The following is a 27305-nucleotide window of genomic DNA, read 5'->3' as shown; positions in this document are numbered from 1 at the left end:
GAGGCCAGAATGATGAGGGTTCCCAAGTTAAGGGCGATATTGAGTAATTAATCATTACTTGCTGATTATGCATTAGTGATATCATGAAATGCAAAATTAGGATAATTTTTTCAAGTTACTGTGTAAATGTCTGCCATTTGGTATTTCAGATCAAGTGTCACATTGTATATAGCAACTCCCAAACCGTACTGCATAAAGTTTTCCTTCCAGTGGTTTTAGAAAAATGAGACACAGCTCACAAGGCTGCCCCTGCAAGACCATGTATAAATGGCATGAGAGTCTGTAAATGACTACAAAATGTTTGAAATATATATCAGATATTTTTTGGCAATATTTTTACAATTAAGTGGAGCCAAGATAGAGAGAGAATTCTTATTCTCACACTGGGGTTGTATTTATTTTTCTTTTCCTGACAAATGGGACCCACAGCTTGCATTTGAAGAGAAGAATACCCCAAGAGTCACTTAACTCTCACTCTCTCCATGACAAGAGTAGAATACACTTGTACCCTAAAAGTGTTGAATCCTTACAATTTAAGAGCTGTCTTGTGGGGTGTTTTGCTGGGAAACATTATAGTCATGTTGTTAACTTTTATAATTCTACAGCTCTCAAGAAAATTTCTGAGCACTTTGAACAAAAAGCACACTGACACTGTGGGATTTACTGTCTGCATGTACTACGTGCCTTTTGGGAAAATGTCTCTTAGATTTCATTGTCTTCCTTCTGCCTTTTAAAATCTAATATACTTCAATTTCACTGAGTTAGGCTAAGTTTTCTCCATAGTGTCTCTCAACGACATTTCCTCGAGTTAGGTAAACAAATTCTGTCAGGCTGTCATATTCCTTTTCATTTTGGTTTTGGGAACTTTAAATGATGCTAGGAGTAGCATATTTATAGTCTCTCAATATAATTGTAAATTCCAATAGAGAATTTTTAGTGATAAAAATGTTAATAGGTTTAAGAAAGGGCCTCACTTTCTTCACCAGTAAAATGAGGAAGTTGATATTTAATGAACCAAAATTTCTACAGTTCAGTGGAAGACAAAGCTACATGTGACTTATAAATACAGCATTCATAAAAAGGAGCTCTTGTTATTTTCTTGGAGTTTGCAGAAGACAGCTGTAGCTGGACTCCTGCCTGGACAGATTGTATGCTTTCCATTTTCCAGGTGTAAATCATGAAGCTCTTTGGCCTTTGCCCTGAGCTTTTGGTCTAAGCCTCAGCCTAAAACTTTCTCTCTGGAATGCAAAATTAAGATCTCTTACATTTCTACCCTTCCTCACCATAGTCCAGCTCTTCTGTCCCATTTGTAACCCTATTTTGCAAATGAAACAAGCTCAACCCTGCCTTAGGTCTTTCACAACCTGCTTTTCTTTTTACTTGGGGTATGTTTTCTCTCTCTTTTTATGCCTAGTTGTTTTTCAGAGCTGCCAATTAACTTCTTGGTTCTTAATTTTAAAATATGGGCCTCCATTCAAACTTTACCAGATATCAAAAGTCTCTATTGCAATAGTGACTAAAACAATTAGAAAAGAAAAAGCAACTTGAAAGCAACAAACGATGCATGGAGAAGAAAATGTTAAAGGCCAATCCATACAACCAAGACAACAACAAAAGCACTATCCTTATATATATTTAGAGTTAAGAAACATTGCAATAAGGAAATATTGAATTCTAAAGAAAATACAACATTCAAAGGACAATAAAGTGCTGTCGAAGTTAAAAAATGCTAGTAGACATGAAAAACAGGAGTTTTGAAAGATAAGAATAGAAAATTTCCAAGGAAACAATCACACAAATATTGAATAATTATATAAATAAGAAAGGATCAATCAGAAGTCTTTAAATATAAATACTAGGAACTCCAGAAAGAAACTAAAAATAGATAATTGAAATAAAGTATCCATCAGTAAAATAATTTTTTAAAACTTTCAGAACTGAAGAACATGAGTTTATAGATTAAATGTGCCTCTCAGGTGCCCAGCACAAATGATAGAAATGGACATATCAGTAAAATTTCAGAACACAAGGAACCAAGAAGAGATACCACAAACTTCCAGAGCAAACAAACAAACAAACAAACAAAAACCATCAGACATATTTCTGACATCTCAACTGAAATATTAGATACCATGGAAAAATGCATTCAAACTTCTGAAGGAAGAAAGGATTCTCCCAACCAATACTGCAAATAAAATGCAAGCAGGATAGTGATGTGTTCAGGCATGCAAGTCTCACAATTTTATCTCCAACTCATTTTTCCTAAGAAGGTTATGAGATGCTGTGTTACCAAAATCAAAGAGTAAACCAAGGAAAAAAAGCATGAAATACATGAAACAAGAGACCTAACACATGCTAAGGGAAAACAGAATATTGGTGAAGGAATAGTTTGTGAAGACATCTTTTACCATATCAATAGAAATGAATAGAATACTGGGCACATTTGAACATTATGAAAGGAGACTTAGACAATGGAGAAAAGCTTGAGGTTGAATAAGTGCTAAGGACATATAAATTAAACAAATGAACAAAATGAGATAATTACTAAATCCAGTTTAACAAGAGGATAGGCAACAAGGAAAAGTAATTACAGTTTGTTAAATGGGTCAGCTGTGAATAGAAATATACAATATATTGATATGAGTACAATTATAATGGGGATTTGGTAGATGGGAAGGTTGTACATGTATGGTAGAAGCAAGGGAAGGACAGAAACTAAATTCTTGTCTTCCACAGTCAGAAATAACAGTTCATGCCTAAAATAGAAAAATCTAGATATGTTTCAATAGCTTTTAAGTAAACTATTTATTCTGGAATAACTTTAGATTCACAAGTATTGCAAAGGTAACACAGAGTTCTCTTATACTCCTTAACCCATTTTCCCCTAATACTAATATCTTACATTACTATGGTACATTTGTAAAAACTGAGAAACCATCAATGGGACATTACTATTAACTGGACCTCAGATTTTATTAGGATTTCAACAGTTTTGCTGTTAATGTCTTTTTTTTTTTTCTGTTCCAAACCCTATCAAACATTACATTTAGTTGTTATGTCTTGTTAGTTTCCTCTGGACTGTGACAGTTTCTCTATCTTCCCTTGTTTTTCATAACCTTGACAGTGTTGAGGAGTACCGGTGTAGTATTTTGGAGTATGTCCCTTAATTTTGGTTTATCTGATTTTTTTTCTCATGATTAGACTTGGGTTATGAATTTTTTTGAAAGAATACCATGGTAGTGGAATGCCTCTCCCATCTATAGATCAAGATATCTATATATCACTGATATCTTGATCAAGGTAGTGTTTGTCAGATATCTCTATTTTTTCCTGTTCCGTACTCTTTTCTTTGGAAATCAATCACTAAGTCCAGTCCACATTAAAGCGTGAATGGAGGAGTATAAAGCTCCTGTAGGAACGTAGTATCTACACATATTATTTAAAATTCTCTGTAAGAAATATTTGTTTCTTCTCCCACTTTTTTTATTCAATAATTTTTTTCATATCACTATGAACTTGTATATTTAGAGTTTGGGTTGTAATCCAATATTAAATTCTTCATCTTTCTTGTATTATTTCTGTTCTGGCCATGAGAAAGTGTTTCCACTTGGCCCCTTTGTCCCTCAGCATTCCCTACTTGCTCCTTTTGTTATTTGAGCACTTTCTTATTTTCTGGAATGAAAAAATTTTCCAGATTCACCTTCTATTTTTCCTGCACCAGTCTTAACATCAGACATTTCTCTAAGGATTCCTGGTACTTTTTATTAAAGAACAGTGTTCAGAGAAAGGATTTGAGTATACAATTTTTAATACATGAATAAAAATTTTAAAAAGAGAATACAGGTAATTCTTGAAATTTTTTATGTAACAAAAATATTTATTTGCATAGTTTCACGTTGCAGAAATATTTTAGGATAGAAAACCTTATGTAGCCTTACCTAGAAATTATTGATTTGTGAAAATTTGTTTAGTAACTGCATTATGGAGGTAAAAATGAGATAAAAAGAACCTATATAACAAAAGGAAAAAATGAACATATTCTCATATGAAGTAAAGGGGTGTAACAAAGGGGGAAATATTTAGAATTAAAAGATAATTTTATGGGGTTGTTCTGCATTTTGCTTAGTCAATAGAGGTTAAGGATCAAACATTTCTAATGAGGACCACAAGGCTAATGCAGAAACAAGTTGTAATGTTGACAGAAAGCATCAACTCTCCAAATATCTTTCTGCAATTTCCTTTCAATCAAATATAATTTGTGAATGAAGTTGTCATTTGCCTTCTAGCCAATTTTATCTCACAGGAACCAAAGGGATAATGAGAAAAACTACTACTTTAGATTTAATTCTGAAAATAGTAAAATAAGAAAAGAATTATATTTTCCTCTGTCAATTCACATAGAACTTAATTTGTGTCTTTCTTTGATGGTAATTATCACTTTTTACCATGTTTTATAGCCATTTGTTTTTATAAAATTGATTTGTCTTATTTATTAGAAGGCAAAATTCCTTGTAGGCAAAATCTCTGTGTCTTACTTCTCATCTTAATATATATCTCAAAAACCTGCTTAATTCAAGGCAGAAAATAGGAGCTATGTAAACACTAAAAGAAGGCATAAAATAATAAATCGAGAGACTACTTGATGGGGTGGAAATGAAAATAGCCTTAGAGAATGAAATGTTGCCATTAGTAAGTTTAACTAACTAAGGAAAGTTATGTTAGGATGAGTTATATAAACACTTTAGCTTTCAGAAAAGCAAACTTTTTCAAGTCATAAAATAATTATACATAATCTCATGGCCAGAGATACAACCAAAAAAGTAGAAGCTTATAAGATTTCAAGGATTTTTTTAGATATTGAGTGTTATTCATAAAGGGGAGATTGCAAAGAAGTCTAATTAAAAAAATGCAGAGACATCAAAAATTAACAATGTGAGGTATGTCACCAATGACAAAGGAAAAAAAGATACATGGAATACATCAAAATTTAAAACTTCTATCCTTTAAAGGACAGAACATATTTCTGTCAAAATTTTATCAAAAAACTTTGCATGACTGAATTATGTTGGAAAATTTAAATCATTTATAAGCACAAATATGTCCCTTATTTATTTGATTTATTAATCATTGTGTGGTCTCTTTTTCAGCCATGACCACCATTAAAAACACAAGTCAAAGTAGATTGAATTTAAAAGCAGACAATTGAATCTCTAAATCAACAAGTGTTAAAAAAAAAAAAAGAAGTCAAAAATATCAAGTATTGTCAAGACCAATGGCATGGCTCTTCTTCCACTATATTTTCTTTCAGGAGGTTTAGAGTTTCACATCTTACAATTAAGTCTTTATTGTGAATTAATTTATATAAGGATTCAGTTTCATTCTCTTGCGTGTGGATATCCAGTTCTCCTAACACTATTAAAGAGACTTTCCCTTCTCCATTGTGTATTCTTGATGTCCGTGTCAAAAATTAGTTGACTGTATATGCATTGGTTTATTTCTGGGGTCCCTATTCTGTTCCTTTATCCTGTGTGTCTGTTTTTATGCCAGTATCACACTATGTTGATTACCACAGCTTTGCAATACAGTTTCCAATCAGGATGTGTGATGCCTCCAGCTTTGTGCTTCTTTGTTAAAATTGCTTTGGCTATTTGTAGTCTTTCGTAGTTTCATTTGCATTTTAGGATTGTTCTTTCTATTTACATAAAATAGTCATTGGAATTATGATAAGGACTTCATTGAATCTATAGATCCCTCTGGGTACTACGGGCATTTAAACAATATTTATTCTTCCAATCCACAAATATGGGATAACTTTTCATTTATTTGTGTCTTCTTCATTTTATCATCAATGTTTTACAGTATTCTTTGTATAGATATGTTACTCTCTTAGTTAAATTTATCTTGGCATAAATTTATGTTAAGATATTTTTGGCTATTACACCAAAATTATAGGCAACAAATGCAAAAGTAAACAAATGGGATTACATCAAAATAGAAAGCTCTGCACATCAAAGGAAACAATCAACAGAGTGAAGCTACAGCTTAGGAAATGGTAGAAAATATTTGCAAATACATCTGATGAAGGGTTAATATCCAAAATATATAAGGAACTCAAACAACTAAATTAAAAGAAAACAATTAACCCAAATAAAAAATGGGCAAAGGGACTGAATAGATTTTCTCAAAAGAGGGTATACAAATGGCCAACAGGTATAAGAAAAAATGCCAACATCATTAATCAATAGGGAAATGCAAATCAAAACCACAATGAGTTATTACTGCATACCTGTGAGAAATGGTATTATTAAATAGACAAAAGATAGTAAGTGTTGGTGAGTATGTGGAGAAAAAAGAACCCTTGTTACCCTGTTGGTGGGAATGTCAATTTTTACAGCCATTATGGGAAAAAGTACGGAGCTTCCATGAAAAATTAAAAATGAAACTACCATATGAGTTAGCAATCCCATTTCTGGATATATATCCAAAAGAAATGAAATCAGCATCTCAAAGATACATCTGTGTTCTTATGTTCATGGTGGCATTCTTTATAAAAGCCAAGATATGGAAACAGCCAAAATGTCTGTCAGTGTATGAATAGATAAAGAAAATGTGGTGTGTGTGTGTGTGTGTGTGTGTGTGTGTGTATGTGTGTGTATAAAATGGAATGTATTTAACTACTAAAAAGAAGAAAATCCCACCATTTGTGACAACATGGATAGACCTAGAGGAAAGCAGCCAGACATAGAAAGACATACAGCATGATCTCATTTACATGTGGAATCTAAAAAAAATTAAACTCATAGAAGCAGAGAGTAGAATGGTCGTTACCAGAGCCTGGGGTGGAGGTGAGGAATGGGAAGATGTTGGTCAAAGGATCAACATATATTTTACTTTCATTTAAAAGATGAATAAGTTCTGGAAATGTAATGTACAGCACAGTGACTATGATTAATAACAACATACTGTATACTAGAAATTTGCTCAGCGAGTAGATCTTAAGTGTTCTTACCAAAAAAAAAAAAAAAAAGTAACCATGTGAGGTGATGGGTGTGTTAGTTAGCTTGGTTGTGGTAATCATTTCCCAATGTATACATACATCAAATCATCAAACTCTAAAACTTAAGAATTGTTAATTTAATATACTTTGACTATTTTGTCCAAATAATTTCTTACTGTAGAAAAGGAAATCATAGAGGCTATTTGCTTTTTATCAATTCACTTTTGTTTAATTTTTTGGGGGTCATTTTGGGGGCCAAATTTATTTTTCAACAATTAGTTATTGAGAATCTTCTATCTTTTAGGCACCTATAAGGTGCTTGGGATCTATCAGTGAGTGAAAAAGGCAAAAATTCTTGCCCTCATAAAGTTTACATTCTAGTGCAGGATATACTAGAACAGTTAATTAAGAAAATGGTATACTGAAAATTTGCTAAGAGAATAGATTTTAGGTGTTCTTACTATAAAAAAAGATGGCTATGCGAGGTGATAGATATGTTAATTTCTTGACTGTAGCAACCATTTCACTGAGTATATGTATATCAAAACACCATGTTGTAAACCTTAAATACATATAATAAAAAATCAATAAGGTAATTAAAAATAAAATTGCAAGTAAATTATATATTAGTAAGTGACATATGCTATGGAAACAGAATAAAAGCAGGAAAGAAGTGTAGGAAGTGCTGAGGTATCAGGGGTATTGCATTTAGAAATAGGGAAGTCAGGGAAAGTTTCTGGAAAAGGTAACATTGAACTAAGACTCAAATATGGTGAGAAAGTAGGTCACGAAGCTACCTAGGGGAAGGAAAGATAGGAAGAACAGAAAACAGCCAGTGAAAAGGGGAGTGTGGTTGGTACAACCAAGAAACAGCAAAGAAACCAGATAAGCCAAGCCAGAAAGATAATGAGGTGGGTGAACATAGATCATATTCAGCCTTGCAAGCTATTGTAAGAGTTTTTGGCCTTGAATGGAGTGGGGAGCCAATGAACAATTTTGAGCAGAAGAATGACCTGTTCGCTTATATTGCAATATTGAAAACAGACTATGGCAAAGTAGAGTAAAATCAGGAAGACTTGGTAGAAAGCTATTGCAATAATCCAGGAAAGAGACAATGATGGCTTGGATCAGGGTAATAATGGTGGAGGTGGTGAAAATTTGTATGTTTTTAAATAAAAAACCTACAGGGGCCAGGCATGGTTGCTGACACCTGTAATCCCAGCATTTTGGGAGGCTGAGGTGGGTGGATCACTTGAGGTCAGGAGTTCAAGACCAGCCTGGCCAACCTGGTGAAACCCCATCTCTACTAAAAATACAAAAAAAAAAAAAAAGCTGGGTGTGGGGGCATGCTCCTGTAGTCCCAGCTACTCAGGAGGCAGATGTGGGAGAATCACTTTAACTCAGGAGGCAGAGGTTGCAGTGAGCTGAGATCATGCCACTGCATGGGTAACTGAGTGAGACTTTGTCAAGAAAGAAAGAAAGAAAGAAAGAAAGAGAGAGAGAAGGAAGGAAGGAAGGGAGGGAGGGAGGGAAAGAAAGAAAGAAAGGAAAGAAGGAAGGAAGGAAGGAAGGAAGGAAGGGAGAAAGAAAGGGCCCTACAAGACTTACTGATGAATTAGACATGAGGTGTAAGAGAAAGACAAGAGTCAATCTAAGAAAAATGAATTTGCTATCAAGTGAGAAAGAAAAAAATAAAAGGTGGGACAACTGTTGGGTTTTGGATATATTAAGTTTGAAATTGCTGGATGACTAATAGAGAATATCAAATGGGTAAATATTTTTGGTCCAATACGTCATTTGGTGGCTCTCCCAGCACACACAACTGAAAAAATGTGCACATTAGTAGACAAACACCAAGACAAAACTTAAAGCAATTCTATGACTCTGGATAAGATTCCTGATTCAAACAGTATATTATCAAATAATATGCAAAATATTGTGAAATGTTGTTAGGAGTGCAGGGTTAGAAAATGAGATTTGAGTCTTTTATTATTGTGTATATGTGGAGCAATTTCTAAAAAACAGCTAGATTGACAAACTAAATTAGATTCCCTAAAGCAGAAAGGAAATTTGTCCAAATTTGCATATAATTATTATATCCAAAGTGCCAAATGGAGAAATGGTAAGACCATCTCTGTTGCTGGAATTGCATAAATGTATTTGTGTTAACATGGTGCAGGAGAATATTGATATTTTGAGTTGATAAGCTGATAAAAGCTTCTTGGGCTTCACAATTCAAGCACAGCATTTCACTTGACTGTAATTCACAACTCTCCTGCAGGCTGAATATTTTATACACAGAGTTAAATACACAAAGTATTAAATGCAATATATTTCTGACAGTATAATTTGAGGCAGAAACCTTCCATCACATTTACATACTGCTGAGCAGATGGGGTGCTCAAGCTTAAGGTATTAGATGAGAATCAGTAAATGAAAGCATACTGTTGGCCTTGTCATGGAAGGGGAAAGCAATAATTTGTGAGTAGCTACTCTTTCCTGGAAGTCTCCTGTGTTCTTTCAAAACAAACACTGCATCTTTACACTATAGAGCACTTAATTTTTAAATGTTAAAAAACCCCAGACACTCAGGAGATTAAAATACATGTATTCATTGAATTAGCCCAAGTTTATTGATCCATTCTTTTACATTTTCCATATTTTAACACACATTATCCCTCTGTTGGGGTAAATTACAAATTATGTGCAACGCTTAGGGAAATTTACCTGGTAATTTCTCAGAACAATGACTAGGCCTCATAACCAGTTAGTAGGGAATTTCAGATTCAAACTCCTTTTTTATCTTCCTCTTTAGCCCAAACAACAAAAGTTTAAGTTAAATATTATCTTTGATTCTTAAAGAAATATTTAAGTATGATTTGGAAATTGTCGGAGATTAACAGGTAAATTCTTCTAAAATGTGGTAAAATTGTAACTAATTCTAATAAGGAAAAATAAACATAAATATGAAAAATAAAAATAATTCAGAATCAACCTTCCTGAGTTAATACAATGAACATAATATATTGTAATATGCAGAAATAAAATATGCAATCAGTAATATGTATATATATTGTAGTAATCTACATCTGTCTATGGTATATACATATTGTATACAAATAAACAACATTGCTTACACCAATGTTGGCAGAATCTTTCATCATACTTGTTTTTGTTTATCTATTATCAACTTAATATAATATTTAAACTTAAAGATTAAGAGTATTTAATAAAGACTGTCTGTCTCCCTTCATGCCTTTCATCTTATCTATTTTTCCTTCCTTTTTTCTTCCCCATTTTGTTTTCTGCTTCCTTCTCATGGCCTCCTCTAGGATAAGGTGAGTAAAGCACCTGTCCTGTGTGCATAATTGAAGGGTGCACCAAACTCAGTAATCAAATAAATAATACTCTATGCAATATTTTAAGAAAAGAACAAAATTCATGCAAAAATCCATTATAAAATATCAAAATTTCAAATAAGGACTAGGTTTGCCAGTACCATGTGGAGCCATATTGGTGCCTGGGGCAAAAGGAAAGATAAGCAATGCTGATCCCATCTGATTATTCTGTTTGTTTAGTGCCCCCTTAATTTATGCACCTGAGGGAAATGCCAAATTTGTTTGAGCCTAGCCTTCATCTTACTCTGTCTTTCCTGCCTTATTTCCCAGCTTTCTAGACAAAAAAATGCAAAACAAATACATACAACTGATCATTTTGCCACACTTGAAACATAATTCTACATGGCATCCTTCCCTAATCAAAGTGATAAGTCTCAGTTACATAAACATACCAGACAAGACTGATAGCATTTAAATTGAATTGAAAAGTACTGAAATCTGTTCTTATAAATTATTTTACTGGGAGCCTTTAAAGATAGTGAATAAGTTGTACTACTCAGAACATAAGGAAAATATATAAATATCTAGTCTGTTTAAGAGGAACACTATGAGGAATCAGGCTTAGACATTTTGGGATCTAAATTCATGAATAATCTGATATTGATTTCTGTTAAATATTTTAGTCACTCAAGTTGGAAAGAAAGATTAAGAATCAAGCTCAATGCTGTAGAGATAGAGGGATACACTGATGAATCAGGTATGTGTTCTGGCCCAAAATAGTATATGATCTAGAAGGATAGACAAGCAAAGACAATTACAGTATTAAAAGGAAACCATTTGTGGAGATGGATACGTTGTTAAGAAAGTTTAATGGAGGAAGAAAATATTTTAGGAAAGACATCATAGTACAACTGAGGTAGACCTTGAAAATGAAGAACAAATAGACAGAAAAAGAAGGCAGGCAGAGGAGTGCATTCCTGATGGAGGGAAATAAATGAGCAATACCTGATATGTAAGAACATTGCAGAGTATAAGACAAAGCCAGCAACTTGGTTTGATAGTAATGTATGGCATGTGAAAGGGAAGATACCCAAATCAATACAGAATAGGCGTTATTTAAGTAATGAATGAGTAAATGAATACTGAAAAACAGAATAATACCAACCTATAGAGACTTTTGAATGCTAGCATAAACAATTTGCACTAGAGATAAAGTGGAACACTTACAGGCTTTTGAGCAAAGATGGATCACTTTCAGTGCTATGCTGAGGGAAGATGAATTTGCAGGAGGGGGCCAATTAGTTAGTTATTTCTGTAGTCCAGGAGGATGGTAATAATGACATGAATTACTAAATTGGAAGTAGAAAGTGAAAGGAGAGAATAAATTGGAGAGATGTGTCAGAGGCAGGATTGATAATTAAAGCAATTATTTGGCTCTGGTAACAAAGATGAAGGCAATGAAAATGATTCCTCAATTTCCAGCCTGTTGATAGGGAGGGCAGTGATGCTTTTAACAGAAATAAAGAACACAGAAAGATAAGCATCAACTTGCAAAGAAAGGTAATTAGTTGAGTGTTAGACATATGGCTGGCAGGAGCACTGACAGGACATCCAGGTGAAGATTTGCAGCAAGCAGATAAGTATTGTTTTGTTCCCAAAATGTAAACGATGTCACAAGGGGGGAAGCAACATTTGCCACTTGATATGCCCCTCACTTAACCTCTACTTTTCAATCAATTGCATGTAAGTAGCAAAGACAGGGAAGGTTTTGTTCCTTAGTGTTGAAACATTCAACACACACACACACACACACACACACACACTCTTGGCAGTATCAGTTAGGGTGATCAAATATTTTAGATTACTTTGTTGCACCCGAAGCCCTGGATTCCTAAATCCTCTAGTTGGAAGGCAACATAATAAAGTGAGTGGCTTGCTTGGACTAAAATTGAGCCTAGGCCACTGGATCTCAAATGTTAGATGCATTGGAATCACTTGAAGAGCTTATTAATCTACAATGTTCTAGTCTCTCCCCAAGAGTCTCTGATTAGGTAGTTCTGCGGTGGGCTCTAAGACTTTACATTTCTCTTAGGTTACCAAGTGGTGTTGACGCAGCTGGACCAGGGCCCATGCCTTGAAGATCACTGGCTTAAGACCAGGGCTTTTAAATAGTACCCAGAAGAGTGATTCTCAGAAGATAATCTGTGAACAATGTTTATCAGAATCATCTTTATTGCTCATTAGTTTAATTCTTGGGTCCCACCCCAGACTCCGTGAATCTTGATATCTGGGTTTGGAGGTTTAAGAATAAGCATTTTCGACAGCCTCACTAGGCAATTCTTAATAGCATATAAAGTTTGAGAACCACTCAAATTGTGATGTGAATTTTAATTAGTTTTGAGAGGACATTACAGACTTAAGTTTTTTAACTGTGATGGAAAGAGCAAGTGACCAGAATTAAGAGATGTGGGCTGGAGATATAAATATTGACACTAATCAGATGTGTGGCCTTAGGTAAATCACTTAACCTTTTTAGGTATAATTTTCTCATCCATAAAACAAAATGATTAATCTAGAAGGTCCCTGCAGTCTCTTTCAGCTCCATAACTGTGATGAGTTCTAGGAATCGCAATGGCAGAGATAAACATTCCCAGAGTTTAGGAAAACAAATTATTCTCAATTGGATGTGTCCGAATAACATGAGTTTTTGTTCTGTTGAACTATACATACTTCCTTCCCCCATTCTGACTTGCTTCTTTTGCTGGGGGCTGGTTAGTAGGTTATTGGTCTCTTCTGTCTTTGAGAATCACTACTGGGATGAGCCATATTTGTGGGATAGATTGAGTCTTACCTCTCAGGAATGCTGAGCTTTATATGATAAGCAAGCACAGTTGAATTTTTATTGGAGCATAATGTGAAGAAGATAGTTATTGAAGTTTATTAGCCAAAATAGTGCCTCTTAAAAATGCATACTAAAATAGAATTTAGATTTACATGATTTCTATCCCATACCCATTAGGATGGCTACTATCAAAAAAACAAAATAAATGTTGGTGATAATGTAAAAAAAAAAAAAATGGAACCCTTGTGTATTATTTGTGTGAAGGTAAAATAGTGCAACCATTATGGAAAACAGTATGGCAGTTCCTTAAATAATTAAAACTAGAATTGCCATTTCGTCTAGCAGTTCCACTTCTGGATATATACCCAAGATAATTGAGAGCCATTATTCATAACAGCCAAAAGGTAGAAGCAACCCATGTCTATTGATAATGAACAGATAAACAAAATGCAGGATATACGTGTGTGTGTATATATGTATATACATATATATATAGCATATATATAAAATGCAGGATATATATACACACACATATATACACATATATACACATACACATATACACAACAGAATATTATTTAGCCTTAAAACTGAAGGAAATTCTGACACATGCTGCAATGTAGATGAACCTAGAGGACATTATGCTAAGTGAAGAAAGCCAGTCAAAAAAGGACAACTACTATGTGATTACATTTATAGGAGATACCTAGAATGTTCAAATTCATAGAGACATAATTGATTGCTAAGGCCTTGGGGGGAAGAGGGAATGGGAGGAGGGAATTTTTAGTGGGTACAGAGTTTTAGTTTTGCAAGAAAAAGGGCTGTGGAGATGGATGGTGGCGATGGTTGCACAATAATGTAAATGTATTTAATGCTACTAAACTGTACACCTAAAATGGTTAAGATGGTGAATTTTATGTTACATGTATTTTATAATTTTAAAAAATAAAATTTAAAATTTCAATAAAAATTTGTATTGAAAAAATGAACTTTAAATATGAAAGCTATGAATGTGATGTGCTTAGATTATATTACAAGCCAATTTTTATCACATAAAAAGAGAAGCTTTATCTTTAGTTACGGAGTTTTTTAAAATGTAGTGTGCACTTTTGGACTCCAGTATTTAATATTATGTATAATAGGAGAAATAAAGGAATAATGGAAGAAGCCAGTTATTTTCTATAAAACATAAGCATGGTTTTATACTGTAATATATTTATTTCCCCCAAACACTATCAAGACAATAAAATTTTATTTATTTTATTATCTCCTAGGCAAAGCTGGCGCCAGATAGCAGAGCCCTAAAGGATTTTGCAAGACATATTGATTTAAAATAAGAAAAATAATAGAGTTATGGATATTTAACAAGAAAGGAGGAATTTATAATCAGAAGCTTTAGTGCCTAAGATGACAATTAATCTGAGAAACGTAAAAACAGAAAGATATGCTAATAGTCATGGCATTTATGTTTAGTCAGAGAATTGAATTTAGCAGTTGAGAAGGAGAAAATTGTAGAACACTGAACACATAAATCAGAATGAGAGGAGAGGGAGGGCCCTTTTGAGGATGTAAAAGAACAGCCAGGGACTGGGAGCCACAGAAAGCGAATGAAACTTACATATGTATAATATACATACACACTAACCTGAAAGATGTTTTTGACAAAGGAATTGAAAAAGACAAGGGCATGAAAACATTTTATTTTTTAAAAAGTCAAAATGGAAATTAAACAAAAATTGTATTCATATGTGTGACTATTTGCGTATGTGTGATTTTTGCAGATGTCTCCTGTTTATTTTATTTTTATATTTATTTTTTATTTTTGAGATGGAGTTTCACTCTTGTTGCCCAGGCTGGAGTGCAATGGCGCAATCTCAGCTCACTGCAACCTCCGCCTCCCAGGTTCAAGTGATTCTTCTGCCTCAGCTTCCCAAGTAGCTGGGATTACAGGCATGCGCCACCACACCTGGCTAATTTTATATTTTTAATAGAGACGGGGTTTCCCCATATTGGTCAGGCTGGTCTCGAACTCCTGACCTCAGGTGATCTGTCCGCCTCAGCCTCCCAAAGTGCTGGGATTACAGGCGTGAGCCACAGCGCCCGGCCTGTTTAAATAAAGAAGGAAGTCATAAAGATGTATACTCTGCTATTAATGGAGGTAAACTCTGAGGGTAAAATTGGAGACTAAAATAATTTTTAAATTATGGTAGGTGTATTAGTTCATTTTCTCACAGCTATAAAGAAATGCCTGAGACTGGGTAATTGATAAAGAAAAGAGGTTTAACTGACTCACAGTTCTGCATGGCTGAGGAGGCCTCAGGAAACTTACAATCATGGTGGAAGGTGAAGGGGAAGCAGGCACCTTCTTCACAAGGCAGCAGAATAGAATGAGTGTGAAAACGAGGAAATATCACTTTAAAACCACTAGCTCGGCAAGAACTCACTCACTATTGTGAGAACAGCACGAGAGAAACTACGCCCATGATCCAATCACCTCCTACCTGGTCCCTACCCTGACACATGGGGATTACAATTTGAAATGAGATTTGGATGGGAACACAGAGCCAAATGATATCAGTAGGATTATAATTTTTAATTTTTGGTATTTACCCAACAGAAAATTTTTTAAAAATATATATGCATTTTCCAATTTGGGAAGTAACTTTGAGAGTAAGAACTAAACCAAGGCAATACCTTGGATATTTATTGGAATAAGAAGTTTGAGAATATAATGCAACCAGCAAGAAACAAAGATGCATCAATCTATTCTTTTTTCATCCTGGGGAACTAGAAAGCTGGAAAATCCTTTGGAGAATTTTTTCACTTGGGTATGAGGCTGTGTTTTAAGTCAGGACTAACAACATAGGCTTGATGTTAGGGTCTCTGTGTTAGGGACTCCCACTACAGTCCTCTGAAGTTTCCTAGGAAGCATTTTCTCTCATAAGCTGTTAAACAGTTTGAAATTAGTGTCCAAAGACTCACTGAATATTCATTCCAGAAAAAATCTTAGAATTAATAAATTCTGTTTCCACAATTTTAAAATATGGAAGAAAACTAAGTCCAAAGTGGCTCTCTGTTCTTCACAATCGAGAAACTGATTTCAAATACTTCTGCTATTCTTTTTACATCTTATTGCTCGTCTAGTTTGAATTATTATATTAATGTCCAATTAGCAAGTTCCAGTGATACATGGCCCAGTAGGTGTCTTTGTTCCACAAGCACCTTCCTCCCCCACCACTTTATTGCAGCACCTTCTCTTCTAACTGGAATTGCTTTTTGTTTCTTGCACATACTATGCTCTGCTGACCTTCATGCCTTTGCTCAGGCCCTCTCCTCCGTATCCCATTTTTTGTTATTTCTGTTACCTAATTAAATACTACTCATTCTAAGTTTAATATCACTTCCTTTAGGAAGTCTTCACTGATCTGAAGTAGCCTCATCCTTCAGGCTATGCTAGGTTCCCTTTCCCTGTGTTCTCACAATGTCTTGTACAACTCTCTGTGGGGTACCTGCTGTTCTGCATTTTACTTAGCAGCCACTGAATAAATGTTTGTTGATTAAAGGAATGAGTGAATGAATAGATGAATTAGAATTGAATGTAGCTAATTAAAAGAAGAATTGGAGCAGATCTGGCTTTCATCATGAATTAAATCACTGTGGAAAAAAGCAATTTTAAAAGAACATACTCTGTCAACAGCAGGTTGGTAGTATCATCTTTATGTACTTAAGACAGTACTTCACTGTTGCATCAGCATCCAGTATAATTCACAGAATTTGTATACACACACACACACACACACACACACACACACACACACACATATATATATATACACACACATACATATATTTTTTCTTGGCATCTAGAAAAACATGTTTGTTTGTAGTATTTGTAGTATGATTTGTCTGCTATAAAACTTGACACATTGTAACTTATGTAAAATTGCTGATGATGACCTAAGAAGTCTTCATAAGCAATTTTACATGTGTCACAATGATTCTAGGTTTCTCCTTTTCCTTTTGAGAAAACATCTAATCGAGTCTGATTTTGATTTCAAATATCCATGAGGATTGTTAAAAACAAAAATAAGTCTTAATAATAGTTAAAAAAACATCCAACTCTACTATTAAAAATGCATTAGCACGGCTGCTGGAAATGATCTCTACATCTTTTTTATTCTCCCACTGTGCAGTTCTCTTCTTTCTTTGTGTGATGACTGACACAGACCTAAAAACTCTGATTTCTAGAGAGCAGAAAATATGCCAGTGGTATCTGAGCTCTCAGCTGCAGGGTGTAGTACTGAAGTGAATCATGTATTTGTTGGAATCATTTGGCAAAAGGGCAAATGCAGCAAATACACTGCTCCCTCCAAGTCCAGTGGTATGACAGCCCAGGCTTGGCGTTTTCGTAGAACCAAAGCTGTTGAGTTTGTTGTCTTGTTTTACCCCAAGCCATTTTCAGTTTGTTTATTTCTGTAATAAGGGCCTAACCCAGATTTTGAGGTCATATACCTAGTTAATATATTAGCAAGTTGCTCACTAAAGCTCCAATTAGCCCTCACCCTCTTTCTGCTGCTGGCTCATTAATTGTCATCTACTTTGGCATTTTTACTCAATGACAAATGATGCTTATAGCTCTAGGAGGAAGGGGAATGGAACAAGCAGAAAAGAGGATATGGCCGACGTGCAAGGTCAGGACAAAGTATAGATGAAGCTGTGTAACAGCTGAAATCTGTTTTCTACTCACAGCCTTTTTTCCTTTGTGCAACATGGTGCAGAGCTGCTTCATCCTTAAGTCTAGCATGCATCAGCTGCTATCTTTCCCAGCCTCACTCAGCTGTGGGAAGCAATGCCCTCAAGACTTTCAGCTGCTGGTGAGATTGCTGTTAGCCAAGCTTCCACTGCCACTGTCAGGGATGAAGAGGGGCCCCACACCTCAGTCAGCACCTGGCAATATGCTCACCCCTCCTGCCAACCTACACTCATCTTATCAACATAATTTGCCTAGAGTCTGTGTTGGTCCTGGATTCCTAAATGCTGCCCTCATGGAAAGTCTGAAATTTCCAGATCACTGTTTAAATCTCACTGATATGGATCTGCGCATCTCTTGATTTTGACCAGTTTTCCTATTCCTCTACAACTCTCCAGGTTCTTCTACTCTGCTCTATGAAACTTTATTATCAGCAGGAGTGTGTATCTAGGGAGGTCACATAATTTGTTGTCATAATGATAATACTCTTGAGAGTGAGTGGGAATACAGTTAATAACACTGGGACAAGTGGCAAAATCGAGACTGTCCCAAGCAAACTAGGAAAAATAATCACCTTACCTATAACCTCCATTTGTTTTTTGAAATTTCCTTTTACTTTATTTTGCTAAGTAGAATGTACTTATCTTCTGGGGATACTGCATTGCCTGTGGTCTTGTGGTGATTATTTTTCTCTGCTACAACACTCATACCACTGGGACAGGATCCAGTGTTGGTATCCTCTTTGCCCCTCAAACCATTTCTAGACCCTTGTCCCGAAAATTCTCCAGCTTTGAAGCTTATGTTATCAGACTTTACTACCTGCCACTCAGTGTTACTGTGGTCACTAACTGACCCTGCAACACTCCTCCAACATTATTTGAATATTTTTATCACTTGGCTTTCTGTCACTCTCTCAAATAGGAGTTCTGCGTTTCTTCTTGGCAATTTGATTATTCACATAAGCATCTCTTTCCAGTACTTTCTTTTTCAGTCTCACGTCTTCCTCTTCTCCAAAGATTTTGTCTTTTCTACTACCTGAGCTACCAAATCCCATGTCATCAATTTCAATAACTGTATTCTCTTCATCATTTCAACTTCAAACGTGTCATCTCAGAACAAGCTTCATGTTACTTCCAATTTTATCCTTCTTGTTTGCTGATTCCAAGAATTCCAGTCCCATCTAGGCCCGCAATGCATTGTTCCTGCCACCCTTTTCATATCCTCAATTCCCTTGTATCATCACTTTCCTTTTATATAGCACAGATTCCATGATTCATAACAATTATTACGTTTTTTTTGCATGTGCTCTTAATTTCCTTGCTTGCTCCTATTATCTTCTATCATACTTTTCTGGAAACACTAATTCTGGTGAAATATACTCTTTGTGGACTTTGCACTTATACTCAGTCAACTGAAGATGATGGCTAGACAAATACTCACAATCATGCTGACTGGTCCCAATTTATAGTCATGACCACCGATTACAAACCCCTTCAGTCTTGTCTAGAAAGTTTATTATATTTTAGTAGTCTACTATCTCTTTGATTCTCCAGGACAGCCATTCCTACTTTCTCTTTCTTCAAATCTCCAGAATCTCTGCCCTGCTGCTTACACTTTGGTGATGCCTTTGGTTTAAATATAATACAAGCAGTCAAGGATGAACTTCCTTATGCTCCCACCACCACATCTTCTAACTTATGTCCTTCTCTCCTCTTGCTATGGATGGACTGTGCTTCTAAGTCCAAACCGTCTACCTGTGCACTAAGATGCCATAACTTATCTCCTAATCAAAGAAAGTTCTCCAGCAATACTGCAGTCTTTTTCCTGTATTATGGGTTTCCTTCTCTTTATTGCATACTCCCATCAATATACAGATACTGTATATGTCTTCTTTTGTAAAAAATTTCCCCAAACCTGACATCCTACTCTAGAAACTCCTCTCATTACTCAGCATTTTCTTTCAGCAAAATTTCTTTAAAAAGGAGTTACTCCTTTAAAAAGAGCTATAGTATCTACTTGTAGTTTTACTACAGTTACCAGTGTCACTCCTCCAACGTGGCTTGAAGATTTTATCACTGGGCTCTCTGTCACTCTCTCAAATATTAGTTCTGTGTTTATTCTTGGTGATTCGATTATTTGTATAGGCAATTTTTTTCCAGTACCTGGTTCTCATAATCTCTTCTTTCTAGTCTCATAATCTCCACATCCTCTCTTTTACTTCTTTTCTTTTCTCTAATCTTTCCCTAATCTCTTCTTCTACTCTACCAGGCCTGTTGTTGTCAGGTCACCAGTGACTGCTGGTTTCCAAAACTAAAATTAATTTTTAGCATTCATCACCCTTTATCATGAGCATCATTTGACAGACAGTTGATCCTCTGAACTTCTTGAAATTCTTCTTTTCTTTTGGTTGTTAAACCACCACTTACTCTCTCTTGTTTTCCATCTTACCTCACTAGCTGATAGTTTCCTGATGCTTTGTTATGCCCTGTCTGTCTCTGCCTCCTCTAAATATTAAATTGTGTTTAGATGTTTTTCTTTTCCAAATATACTCACATCCTCAGTGACCACATCCAGCCTTGTGGCCTTAAATACAAACTTTGCCTGCGTAATGAGTAAGCATTTCATATTAACTACCATGCCAGAGACAAATTCTCATTTGACTTATCAAACCTACTCTTGTCATGGTTTTCTCAATCTCAATGAATGGCAACTCCATCCCTCCACCTACGTAAGCCAAAGATATTGAAGTCATCCCTAACTCCTCTTTTTCACCCCACATTTACTCTTTTAGAAAATCTTGTCAGTGCTACCTTCAAAATATGTTTAAATTTAATCCCTTCTCATCACTTTCACCATAATCACTCTAGTCCACCCCCTCCTCATGTCACACTTGGATTATTACAGTGGCCTCCTCACTAAGCTCCCCGCTCCCACCCTTGAGCCCCCTGGTCTCCACACAGCATCTAGAGCGGACCTTTAAAAAGTTATGTTGCATCACTCTTCTGCTCAAAACTCTGCACTGGTTTCTCATCTCAGAGTAACTAAGGTCATTAAAATCACTCATAGAATATTATATCAGTGATTGTCAACCCTTATTGTGAATCAGAATCACTTGAAGGAATGTGAGAAATTTAGCTGCCTTCCATTTACCAATTAAGATACAATTTGGACTTTAGTGGGGCCCAAGCATCAGCCTTTTCAATGGCCTCCATCCTGCCCACCTCCCACTCTGATCATATCCATCTGCCTCTCCATCCCCTAACCCCCTCTCTGTGCAACCTGCTCCAACCTCACTGATCTTCTTGACATTTCTCTCCAGTATGCCAAGCTAGCTTCTGCCTCAGGAATTTTGTAATGAGCATTCCCTCTGCCTGGAGCACTTCCTGTCCCCTCTCTCCAAACTATATGCATGGTTCACCCCCTGTCCTCTTTCAGGTCTCCATTCAAACATCAGTTTCTCAGAGAAGTGTTTCCCAACCTCCCAATATGGGATGGCAACATCCTCTTCATGATCTGCTTTTTTTTTTCCATTCTTACCCTTCCAGTTTTTCTTTAGAGCACACATTTATGCTTGTCTGTTATCTTCTCTTCACTACAATATAATCTCCATTTAGGCAGGAACTTTACCTGTTCTATTACACCTTCTAATGCCTAGAACAGAGACTTGGAAACAATAGGTATTCACTGAATATGTGTTGAATGAGTATGTAAAATAGCAGGTTCAAGTCCACTGAGTTTTTCAGCCAGAGCTGAATAAAACTGGGGTAAGCTTACTCACTAGTTCTTAGGGTCTGGGATTTGTCTTCCTTCCTCAGTCTTCTAAAGCCCATGACACTGGCCCATATTGTTATGACCAATCTTTTGCCTTGGCTTCCATTTTAATACTTCAGTTTTCCAGCTAGGATTAGAGCTAGGCCCTGAAGTCCAGTGGCTTGGTTGCAGCCCTGATGCCCACTTTGGAGCTTGTGAGTTCCCCCCAGTAATAGCACCCCTTTCCCCATATTGCTCTTGGACTTCTGTGGACAGACAGCTTATACATTAGTGCTATCTTTATGAATGAATACTGCTGGTGCTGGCACCACCACCGACTTCCCTGTTACTATGGTATCCATTTGAGTGTACATACCCTTGGAATTTCATAGTCTGAAGTATTATTCACTTACAAATCCTACCAATCCTGGTTTTATTTACTTCTCTAGTGGTCTTCTATGCTGAGATTCTAGAATGATTTGTTTTTCCCCAAGAGTTATAATAGATTAATGGGAAGTGAATACGGCCCTCATAATAATCAGGGACTTCCCTATTTTAGTGCTGCACATGATCCTTGATTTCTGGTCAGATCCTTACCTGCCACCTGGAAGTTTCTACAACTGCTCTCAGAAGCTGTATCTGTTTATGTCCTAGGCCCATCTAAAATAATCTAATAGACTAAATTCCACTAAGGTGCTAATGCCAATAACTACTCAAAGTCATAGTCTTTTACGATGTATTTGGGTTTTAAGAGAAATGAACTTCCCATGGTGTAACTTCAGAATGTTGCTGAGTCACCATCATGGCCTCCTAACTGGCTTCCAGCTTCCATGTTGCCATCTTCCGTTTGTTTCAGCACAATAGTCATATGATTTGCCAAAATATGTTATCATGTTGCTCTTCAGTTCAAAACTCTCCTGAGGTTTGATATCCCACCAGAGAAAAAGCCAACTTAGGATGTTCTAGACAGCCTGTGTTAGCACAACTCAAACTTTAATATGCATATGAACCACCTATGGATATTGTTAAAATGAGATTCACGTTTAGAAAGGCTGGGATAGGGGCATAAGAGTCTATATTTTTAGGAAGCTCTCATGTGATGCAGACACTGCTAGTCCACAGGACCATACTTTGCATTGCTAGACCCTACATGATTCATCTTCTCTCTACCTCCAGATCTTTTACCTCTTGACCTTGTTGCACTTCTGATATTATCCCTTATTTCTGAATCCATACTGGCCTCCTTCATATTCTTGGAACATCTAGGCATGCTTCTACCTCAGGGCCTTTGTACTGGCTGACTCTCTTTCTAAAAACACTTTACTCAGACGTACACATACTCTCCCCTCTCCAACCTGCTTAAAGTTTTTATTCAAATGTTATTTTCTTAGTGAAGCCTTCCCTGGCTACCTGATTTAATAAAGCAGATTACCTTGCTTCTCGGTATTTCCCATCCTCTTCTCCTACTTTATTTTTTCTCCTTAACAATTCTCACTACTGAACATACCATAGAGCTTGTTTATTTTGTTTATTGTTTATACCCACTATAATGCAAACTCCATGAAGGCATTTGTTTTCATTTCTGTCCATCCCAGTGACTAATGTACTGCTTGACAAATAGAAGGTGCTCAATAAATAATTGTTGAATGAATGCATAAAAAATTCAGCTGCATTTTAAAAATCATATTTTTTCTACTTATGCAAAAGATCTTGGTTAAAGCAAGGCAGAAAAAAAAATTTGTCTAGTTTACTTAGGGTAGTTTGCTACCAAGTTTAGCAAATCAGAACTCATCGACTTAATGCTCATTTACACAGATTTCTTTGGTACAAGCCGAAACAAGATGGTAGATGAGATCGGTATCTACCTTCGAGTAAGAGAAACTTAATGAGACTAGTAGCACAATTAAGAACAAATACAGACTGAGACATTAATGGAATCTATTTAAAGTTATAGATTGTGAGGATTGTTTTTCTCAGTGATGCAGGCCTTCCTGGAAGGCAGTTACTATATATATATCCATATATAGTGTGTGTGTATATATATGTATATACTATATACATATACATGTATGTATATACATACATATATAGTATATACATACACACACACACACACACACACATATATATGGATTCTTGCCCAAGATATTATAGAAGAAGTGTGGCCTTTTGTGAAATGTTGACCTAAAAGACCTCTGATGTCTTATCTGCCTGTATAAATTAGAAATCAATGACAGAGAATAAAAAGCTGCTGTGTGAAATGTTCAAGACTAGTTTCTTGAAGAAGAATCCCAACCACATTTCATGTGTCATAGTTCTCAATTTCATGAAACTCCAATGAACTTTATCAGGTGAAAAGGTTATTATTTGTTTGTTGGTTGTTTTGTTTTTTAATAGAAGCTGGCCAAGACCTTGTAAGCTTGAACCAAAATACATCTTATTATTATTAGCTGCTCTCTGTCTAATCAATTGTCAGCTGTTTCTAATTTGGGTTGAAAGAAATATATAGTACAAACAAATTTCACTTAGATATTTTCTATTATAAATTCATTCAGAAGAGCATTTTCACTAGCCCTCTAGTAAATCAGAAAACTGAATCAACATGGTATAATAAATATTTGAGGACTTGATTTGCAGTTTCGAACTCATTAGCCCTCCTTATCAACAGACTAACAAAGAATAGAAATTATTATCTACCTCTTTTATTGCATCTTCTTTTTATTATGTCACAACTTTACATTAAGATTAGGAAATATTAAACAATAAAGCTTTATAATTACAAATCCCTCACATATAAATTATCTCAGGTAATCTTCAGGGCCATCTTATGAGAAAGGTTTATGGCTCTACTCATACTACTTATTGATGCTTTATATATATTATCTTATTTAATCTTGACAAAAACTGTGTGAGGTAGAATTCTTATCTTCATGATGCAACTCTCAAGGCCCAGAGATTTTGAGTAGCTAGTTATGTTTATACATTTTATTTAAAAAAATGAGCTGGATTCAAACCCGGATTGATGTGCCCATTAACACCAGGCTGGTGGGAGAAAATAAAATGAAATTTCTCTGCAATAATACTGTATAGAATGAGGTTATAAGGCAGGGGGAGCTTTGGCTCCTAAAATGGAATAGAAATATGAACTATAAATTTCTATTTATATTAATCATCAAAAAACAAATTCATTTTTAACAGATGATATAAAGGAAAATAACTCATCCTCACAGCCATAGTGTATACTTATTCTGAACACAAATTCATTAACATGCTATGAGTACCTAGTAAGCCTTAAAATGTCCACCCTCCTCCTCCCTTCCCCCAAAATACATGTTCATTCACCCACTTGGATCCACCTCTCAACCCGAACCCCATTAACTGGGAGAACCATGTTGAAACTCCAGGAGCCAATGGTTCTTTGGAGAAAGCCAAGAAATATTTTAGAATCAATAACTGAGCCCCAGAAAATGGGGTATAATAAGGGCAAAGAGGATAGAGGCCATTGCTAACATCTCCAGGATATTCACTTCCTTGAAGACATCATTAATACTTGAAGAAAGGTTTATGTTAGCATCATCAGCTCTCAGAAGAATGATATCAATATGTTGACTGCAAGAATTACTAGGCTGACTCTAGGGACCATAGTAGTAGCAGTGGCAGATAAAGGGTGCCAGATGAAAAAGCAGAGAATAATGCTGGAACCTGTCACAGAATAATCTTTACAGTCATCAAAATATCCTCTAGGATGACATTAGTGAGTTTGCCTTTAGAACAGGAAACACAGACTTGGAGTCCAAATTATTCTGCAGTGGAAGGTCAGAGAGAAAAAGTGTATACCACTATTGCTGCTATTACTGACATTCATTCCTGCATTCCATAATTATTCATTAAATGTCAACAATGATTTTCACTAGGCTAGTCACTAGAGATAATTTTAAGAAAAAACAGTCAGATCTCTCATAGAGGTTGATAGGGTTTGAATTGCTTCCGTATATATGTTTATAAGCTACAGCTCAGAGTAAAAATAGCCTTAAGATTTTCACATAAAAGAAAAACAGTCTTTCTATGCCTTTTTAATATAGATAGTTATAGAAAAAGTAAGATGTAAATAAAGATTTTCACATTTGGAATAGAAACAGATATCCATAGGAACCTTATTTGTTGACAAGATTAACTTTTACTTCCAGATAGCTTCACATAATCACAACTAAAGATGATGGTTTAATCTAAAAACAAGTGTAGTGTAGAAAATACCCTGAGTCATTTAAAAGAATCAGATAACTTGAATGATATTTGGAATGGGATTTATAAAAACTTTTTTAAACTTCATGTTTGTTAAGTCCTTAACCCTTTTCTGAACAAAATACCAGTGTGTGTATTTGATTTTGGAATTCAAATGGAAACTGATCTGTTAGACACACTACAGAGGACTTTGAATCCCCTAAAAATTCTTCTTTAAATCAATATAAGATGCAATGTAACAGGAAATTTGCCGTCAGCATTAAAGATAAAAAACAAAAAACAAAACAAAAAAAACAAATCTCAACTGCGCAATTCCAGCATGGGACACAAAATGGTAAGGACTATTAAAGGAGAACCATGGACAGTACCTTTTGAATGCCTGCTTGGGACTCCAGAACATTGTTCTCCGATCCATTGCTTCGGTTGATCATCCGCCACATTTGGGAATACATGCTGTCCCTCTCAAAAGGATTCAGTCCTTTCATGCGGACATGCTCATATACCGCAGAGTCTAGGACTGTGCCATAAGGGATTTCTGTTTGCTTGGAAAGGTCCTGGAGAGACCTTGATTATTGGGAGAGAAGAGAGACACAAGAGACACTACTGAGTATTTTCAAGTGGGAATAAAGTTAAAAGAAAAAAAAAGGCAATATGTGTGGAAACATATATCAAATTGCTTTTCTTATTTTATTGTTTTCTGATATTAGGATATAATGTGTAAGAAAAACTTCTGTTAGGGTATATGGCATTTATACAAATTATGAGAACACAAAATTATTATTGAAGGAAAAGTGAAAACGTCTAGTGGTAATGCAATGCTTTCTTTGTGAAGCTTCATGGGAGAAAAAGCTAGCAATTCCATCAAAGACAAGTTAAATTAGACTGCTAGATAATCATATGCTAATTTAGTAATTTAAAAAAATTTCAATATGTTATCAGCATTAGTTCTACATTCCTTTAAGTAGCAAGGCTTATTTGTATAAAATTATAGAATTTACATAAACAACATGCTTTGAGGTCAAATGTAGTCTTAAAAATTAGCAGTTATGATAGTCATTATTTATTGAATACACACGTCAGACAATTGATATACATTATCCTCACAGAAATGCCTCACATCAATAATTATTTGACCTGTTTTATAGAGGAAGAGACTTAGGTTGAGAGAATAAGTGACTTGATCAGTGTGTCATAGTCAGTGAGTGCGAGAGCTAGAATTCAAATGTGGGTCTGTCCAGCTTCAAAGACCATAGTATTTCCAACGCAAGACACTGGTTCTTATTTCTATATTTCGTTTGCTATATTTGCTTTAGCATTGTGTGTGTGTGTGTGTGTGTGTGTGTGTGTGTGTAGTGTGGAGGTGGGGGGAGCGATTTCTATTTGGAT

General features: G+C 35.4%; 1 protein-coding gene across 5 annotated transcripts in view; it reads right to left on the bottom strand.

The window, feature by feature from the left end:
• Nucleotides 1-27305, bottom strand: part of GRID2 (glutamate ionotropic receptor delta type subunit 2) — a 1507251-nt gene that overhangs the window by 256017 nt on the left and 1223929 nt on the right. For all 5 annotated transcript variants that reach the window (XM_034958923.3, XM_055111628.2, XM_003829901.5 and 2 more), the window contains one exon: nt 26288-26483. In XM_034958923.3, coding sequence (XP_034814814.1) covers nt 26288-26483 — 196 coding nt within the window. The remainder of the gene's footprint in view (nt 1-26287; nt 26484-27305) is intronic.

This window comes from Pan paniscus, chromosome 3 (assembly GCF_029289425.2).
Source record: "Pan paniscus chromosome 3, NHGRI_mPanPan1-v2.0_pri, whole genome shotgun sequence".
NCBI classification, from domain to species: Eukaryota; Metazoa; Chordata; class Mammalia; order Primates; family Hominidae; genus Pan; species Pan paniscus.
Note: the sequence above shows the minus strand (reverse complement) of the source record. Positions and strands in the feature narration are given on the sequence as shown.